Source organism: Etheostoma spectabile, chromosome 10 (genome assembly GCF_008692095.1).
Source record: "Etheostoma spectabile isolate EspeVRDwgs_2016 chromosome 10, UIUC_Espe_1.0, whole genome shotgun sequence".
Lineage (NCBI taxonomy): Eukaryota > Metazoa > Chordata > Actinopteri > Perciformes > Percidae > Etheostoma > Etheostoma spectabile.
This window is the reverse complement of record NC_045742.1, coordinates 6,832,499-6,839,225: the sequence shown is the minus strand read 5'-3', so window position 1 is coordinate 6,839,225 and position 6,727 is coordinate 6,832,499. Positions and strand designations below refer to the sequence as shown.

The following is a 6,727-nucleotide window of genomic DNA, read 5'->3' as shown; positions in this document are numbered from 1 at the left end:
AAAACATTATACAGACTGAACAACTGGCATTTTAGAAAACCTGTATGCTGGACTTTAAGGCAATTTCTGATAAAAACAAAACAAAACACAAACCCTAAAAATCATCCCAATGACATCACTCAGTCTATTATTTGAAACAGCCTCTGGCTAGCAATGGGTGTTGTCCTGCAAACATAGAAAGAGAGAAGGACAGGCAAAAGAAAGAGCATTTGTATTATTTTATCTCTTTCAGAGTTTGAATTAAACTCTTCTCCCTGTCCCCTAATTACTGCCGCCAGGGTCAAGTCAGTTTGGGAGCTGAATAGTGAAAGGGCAATGGATGCTCTTGATCTAGGTGTATGCTACGGTCCCTGTCATTGGGTAATAACTGCATTGTTATCCTGTTCTCACATCTTTAGTTTGTGCCTCCCTGGGTCTGATCTAAACACTAATAGTATGGCACCCTTAATAATAGCAAGGGCTTCCAAATATAGTTTATTTTAGACATACTAACCTCTATATCCCCCTTTGTATGGCTGAACTACAAAGAGCTTCTGACAGCAATAAATTAAAAAAGCCCAAATGAAATTCCGACTTCAGATCATGTTGTGAAATACAGTATAATCAATCTGTTACGGTGAAATGTTTTTTGTTTTTAGTCCACTTCTTCAGGGTGTCTCCTCATTTTCTTTAACAATTTTAACAAACTCATTTCAATTAACAATTGTGTTAATTTTTCCAGACTAGTGGAGCATGTTACTTTGCATCAGAGGTCTTTTGACAATGTGACCAATCAGCTGTGGGTTACACATGTTGGTGGCCAGATTTATTGCGTAAAAGCTAGAGGCAGCTTTGCATTCCGGTCTATTGAGCCATCGTTTCAGACGGACCCTTTTCAATGTTGCACTACTAAACAAGCATGGTCACACCTTCAGTTGCAGGGTAAACAGTAGTGCTCAGGTGTTTCATTATGGTGAAGATGGATAGGATAGGCATTGAATGTTACAAAATCAAAGCTGCAGAACTAGTAAACACGGAAGAACTTGTGCCAAAAAGAAGAGCCATGTCTGTTGTTTGGAGGTTTTTTGGTTTTAAAAAATTGTTCTAACTGTGCTCGTCGCACTAACGTTACTCAGCCGTGCTAACGTTAAGACCTTTCATCTCAAGCATGCATCGGAGCAACATAATGAACACAAGAACAATCCACCTACGGGCCCACTACAGACCATCCAGAAAGACAGGTTCAGAGCAATGACTAAAACACTGGATTTAAGATGTCTTGCTTCGTCAAAATACTTCCGCCAATCCACTAATGTTATTCAAACAACACCGAAGCAAAAACCTAACGTTTCACTTCTTTTTTATTCTGACAGTGGTAAACCTATATGAAAGACCCAGTCAAGCAAAAGAATACGTGATATTCCGTTAAAATTTCAGAATCTTAAAAAATACCGTTATGTAACTTTTTGGTCATACCGCCCAGCACAAGACTGTTTAATGGTCCTTGTTTTGGATGTTTGGATTGGAGCAAACATCAACATCTAGCAAGGTCTTTGGTTAGTTTGACTGTTGGTGACAGCAGATTAGGTTTTGGTGACAGCAGTTTCCTTTGTACTTCCCTCAAAACAAAAACACAGACAGGATGCGTGGCCTCACTCTGTTTTCCCACATGAAGTTCAGAGATGAAACATACATTATGTTTTGTGACGACTTATATAACCTTTTATAGTCTGTCATTTAAATTTGTTTTGAATTAAAATTCAAATAAAGTGTAGCAATGAACAGCTTGCAATAAAAGCATATGGTCGGCTTTGTATTTGTAAGTACTTACATGCAGCCAAACCTCAGCACGAAGCATAAAAGAAATTGGCAGGTGTTTGCAGTTCATGCTTGTCATGGAAAAACTTAAATTGTTAGGCTACCAATTTGGAACCATTCAATTACAGATGCTTAAATATGGTTATCTAAACAAAGACTTTATTATACAATAAAAACAAAGCAATATATCTTGTTTACGTACATGCAGCACGACCTTTATAAAACCTTGAAATGTTGACTTTCCAATGCATTGACATTTTTTAGTCTGTTGAATTAAAGAAAGCAAAAAGGATGTGTGGTGGGTAATTTTAATATCAGTATATCTAATCACAACAACCTATATGTACATTTCAATTTGAAACATTTATCTGACTTTCTTAGCAGAGATACCAATGACAGGGGTTCAGTGTCTCTGGGTTCAAACTACAACCTTTTATTCCTCTCAAAAGGACACATATCTGATGTGTCTACATCAAATTACTACACTGGACTGGATTTTCTTTTCAGATGAAATCAGACGTTTGGGTGGAGCCTTCTTGCCACTTCTATTTTATCAGTTAAATCTGAATTTGTAAGATTTTCCATGAGGACCAATAAACAGCTTCTGTTTTATGTCACCTGACACATATTGGAGCAGCCTGTGTTAATAAAAATAACTGAAATGTGTTCGAAACAAAAACAGATTAATGGTTAATTGTTAATGTAGCTAGCTGACATCAGATATGGGTGACTCGAGAACTTTGAGACTCGCAGCGGATGTATATGGGCAGTTTTTTATAAAGTAAAGGAACATAAAGACTGCATGTAGCCTTTTTCATCAGATCAATAAAATGATAAAAGACTGGGCTCCTTATATTAACAAAGTCAAACCAAACTGCAGACAACTTTACAACAAACACACACAGGCTTTACTACAGCAGCATTAGAAGCACTAACTGCTTCAATCACCTCATAATTACACAGTGTCCATATGCCAAATTTGAACAGAACAAAAACAGCAGCTTCTATACTAAATGTCTTCCCTTTCAAAAGACATATAGCTGTAGCAAAAATGAAACAATAGCTTGGCTTTAATATAGGCATCATAGTGACATTTTTCACTTTATTATAATAGCTTTTGACAAGCACAGGGCGTTGTGCTGTGAAAACACAGGGAGGCGAGCAACATGCCTTATTACAGTAGCACAATCAAGGACAATGCACCTCATTTATCTATAAACTATATCTGAACACCACGATTGACTCAAACAAAGCAGCCAGTACTGAATTACTTCCCTTCCACAAGACACACTGTATGTGGTGTGGCTTAAATGACACAATGGCTATTGACCTGCAACCTTTAAATTGAACGGTGGTTATTCAAACCACAAGATCCCGCTTTCATAATCAGTTCAAACTAGTGTTCTGTGTGAATATGACTGTAAAGAGCATAAAGAGTAGACCATTTCCTACCATCACTGCTGCCGCGGGCGACCAGGACGTCCGGCGATGGGGTCTGTCGTGAGCGTGAGCCGAAGGAGTCCAGACTGTCGAACGAGTCCTCGCGGCCGTGGCGTGGTGGGGAGAGAGAGTCGCTGCGCTCAGAGTCCCAGCAGTCGATGTAGCCACTGTCCCGGATGCTGCGTTTAGGGCTCTCTGCCTCCTCTGCCTCCTAAAAATTTAGGAACACATGCCCAGGTTATCTCAAATGCACAAATTAGCGTACCATTTGTGATTACAATGGAAGGATACATAACATTTCATGCTAAGTACATCCAGTAAACCTGTGTTGTGTGAAGAGAATTTCATTTTCACCTGGTCAAAAAACATCTGAAGAATTAGTTTGTATCTTGTCCTGCACAAACATCTCACTGTAATACCTAGATCCACTTTGTATAGGCCTTTTGCTTCCTCTCCTTCTTCCGCATTCTGTATTTTCTCATCTTTAGTTCTTCTCAAATCCCTCTCTATCACTCTCTCTTTAACTCAGTCACCACTCCCTTTGTCTGTCTACAGTTGAAACATGTCTATGTAGCTAATGGAAGGTGGGGAAAGGCCTTTCCACCAAATTACTTCCTGTTCCTGACCCCCGGACCGGTCTCTGACAGTCTCTTTATTATGTCTTCAAGTAGGCTGTAATAATAACATTTAATAATAACAACAACAACAACAACAACAACAACAACCCACCTATAAGAGAAGGATCTCAAAACCAGGGCAAGAAAACACTAAAATGTTTATGCCAAGATACCGCTAGTGGTAAGTGAGGTGGTTTTTTTCTTTCCTAGTTTGGGTGAATTGACCCTTTAACTGATGCACTTATCCTTAACTACTTACAATAACTGAGCAGAGAAAAGTGCAGCTGGGACACACATTCCCCTGCTTCTTGCATTACAATTTTAGTTCTTTGAAAAAGGTCCAGTTTCCAATTCCACAAGAATTAGAAGTGAACTGGAGTGCCAATGTGTGCACCTGATTTTCAAATCTCATTTTATTATTAGTCCCTTTCTTTGTTTCATAGAAACGTGGCTTTGTTTTGGTCAGCAGCTATGTGTGAACATCTGGGAAAGTTATTCTGCCGAGTTGGCAGATATTACTCAGTTTCATAGAACAGAGACGGGACATCACATTGTTGAATAAATCACATGGGGGTGACATCATGGCTATGAGCGGTCGTCATAGTATGCCTGTATGTGTGTCGTAAGGGCTTGCTAATGCTAACTTTTCTTTGTACCTTTGGGTCAGTAAAGGGGTGGAACCAGATTGATGTGATTGACACAGGAGTTCAATTTAACAGAGGTCATCTTTGGGTGGGGGCAAAATCTTCTGCCTGAGAGGATTTCTGAGAAGTCTGTGTACATTTAACAAACACACACTCTTTCAGTGCATCCCCAATAAAGGGGTCCAGTATAATTTGTGTTTCTTTTCAGGATATTTGGTTACTGCAGTGGTCAAATCAGTGATTATTCTCCTTGAGTGTGAAAAGGACAGCCTCTCTCTACCGCTTATACCACTAGCTATACTACTGCCTAAATTGCCCCTGTACTTTCGATTTACATGATTTGCTTAAGCCTAGACTTTACTAAAAAAGACAGAGCAAACCTTTCGCATCTGTGAAAGCAGGCCCTCAAACTCTTTCAGGTCCAGCGTGGGACCGTTGTAGGAGGTACAGCTGTTAGCAGCACGACCCAACCAGTAGATGGTGATTAGAACCTAAAAAAGGAAAGAAAAATAGTCAGATATCATGATAAGATGACACTATTTGTAAAAACAAAACAAAAAACAATACAATAGTCCACCTCAGTGCCAAGTGAAAACAAGAAAAAGAAAAACAAGAAATAAAGCAAGGTTTTATTTGTTAGTCCCTATATTCACTCTTATTACACCTTCTTGCCCAGATTCATTAAACTAAAAATTTATAAAAAATATAACATGCTATATCACATAGCCACCCCCAATTAAGGCTCCAGATATCCACTTATTCATGCAACACTAAGAGAGAGAACATTTAGGCTTGTTGCTACAACAATAGCAATGCAGGCCATCCAGTGATCCCGAGGACATTCTTAAATTCAAGTTCCTCAGACAAAAGTCTTCATAATGCTGCCCTGGATCCAAACATAATGTCCATTAGACTGTCAAGATGAAACATGTTATTCAACGCACATTGAGCCAATTTGTTTGACGTCTAAGTCGGCTATTCCAAGTCACAAGATAAGTAAAATTGCATAATATTAGGGTATTGCAATTTAATGCTTTTCAGAGGAAAGTTGGGGAATTCAATGAAGTGGACGTACAATATGTACATGTAGCAATGCAGACCAACATTTGCAACTTTTCACGTCTTCCTAGTAGGTAAAATGGCCATACATTATAGTTTGTCAGCTTATGGTTGTATTGAAGGAAAGTAAAAAGTGAACAAAATAAATTGAATTGAACCAAGCAAGCACTTAAAACCATTATCCACTCTTTTTATCACTTTTCTCTCTACAAAGCAATACAAGTTGGTTTTATGGTCATTACAAAGTCTCCTCCAAAGAAGATTCATGTTAGCTAATGCATCCTGCACAAACATGACAAGACAGCCATTGTTCTGACACTGAAACCAGTCACACACACACACACATCTCCTGCTTAAACAAAGTATCCGTTCAGTGGTCACAGTGATTTGCCCGTTAGCTAGTTTGGCCTTGAGTGCATAAATTACCAGGTCAATCTTACCTTCTTCCAACACAGTAACCTTGTAAAATCAGTAGCTGAATGAGGCTGTACCTCTGACTTATGCATGTAACCTAAAATCTTGAAGCAATGCTAAAGTATTACTCAGGAAGTGATGCTTGCTGGATTCAGTTTAACTCCCTTTGGAGTCAGTTAAATGTCTAAAATGCAGAATCTACATGTTGTGTAGCCACAGGGGGAATCACACAGAGCTGCACCTTGAGCACTGTTGGCCAAGTGTTCCCAGCTATATTTACTGTGTCCATGTCAACCGTCGCTCCACAGGGATTGCTTTGATAAGAAAGCTCAGCATGGCTTAATGTGGTTATTTCAGTCATACTGTCAGTGTAAACACCCTCTGCCATCGTTCAAACACACTTGAAGAAAGAGTGAAGGAACCAACCTGCTGTTCAGAAGAAGAACAAAGTCTTTTCTGTAGTATTGTGCTGATTCCTGAGGGGAAATTCATCTTTTTAGCCCAGGGTTGAAAATCAGTCTAACTAAGATGCATGTCTACAGCAGGGATGGATTTAATGTTTGCTCAAGTGCCCTTTAAAGTTGGGGACAACATATCACAGGGGAACAAACCACATCTCTTTTCAAAATGTAGACCGAAACTTAGGGCTGGGCAATATAGAGAAAATCAAATATCACGATATCCTTGACCGAATACCTTGATGTTGATATTGCGACAATTTTGTATGGTTGACTATTGGTGCTTTGACAAAATGTT

The 6,727-nt window shown here is 39.1% G+C and overlaps 1 protein-coding gene across 17 annotated transcripts in view; it reads right to left on the bottom strand.

The window, feature by feature from the left end:
* Window positions 1-6,727, bottom strand: part of LOC116696385 (LIM and calponin homology domains-containing protein 1) — a 96,954-nt gene that overhangs the window by 27,966 nt on the left and 62,261 nt on the right. For all 17 annotated transcript variants that reach the window (XR_004333707.1, XM_032527324.1, XM_032527313.1 and 14 more), the window contains 2 exons: window positions 4,879-4,989; window positions 3,250-3,448 (listed from right to left, as the gene is read on the bottom strand). Coding sequence is in view for 16 of the 17 variants with exons in the window: in XM_032527324.1 (XP_032383215.1) it covers window positions 3,250-3,448; window positions 4,879-4,989 (310 nt within the window). In the remaining variant the exon portion in view is untranslated. The remainder of the gene's footprint in view (window positions 1-3,249; window positions 3,449-4,878; window positions 4,990-6,727) is intronic.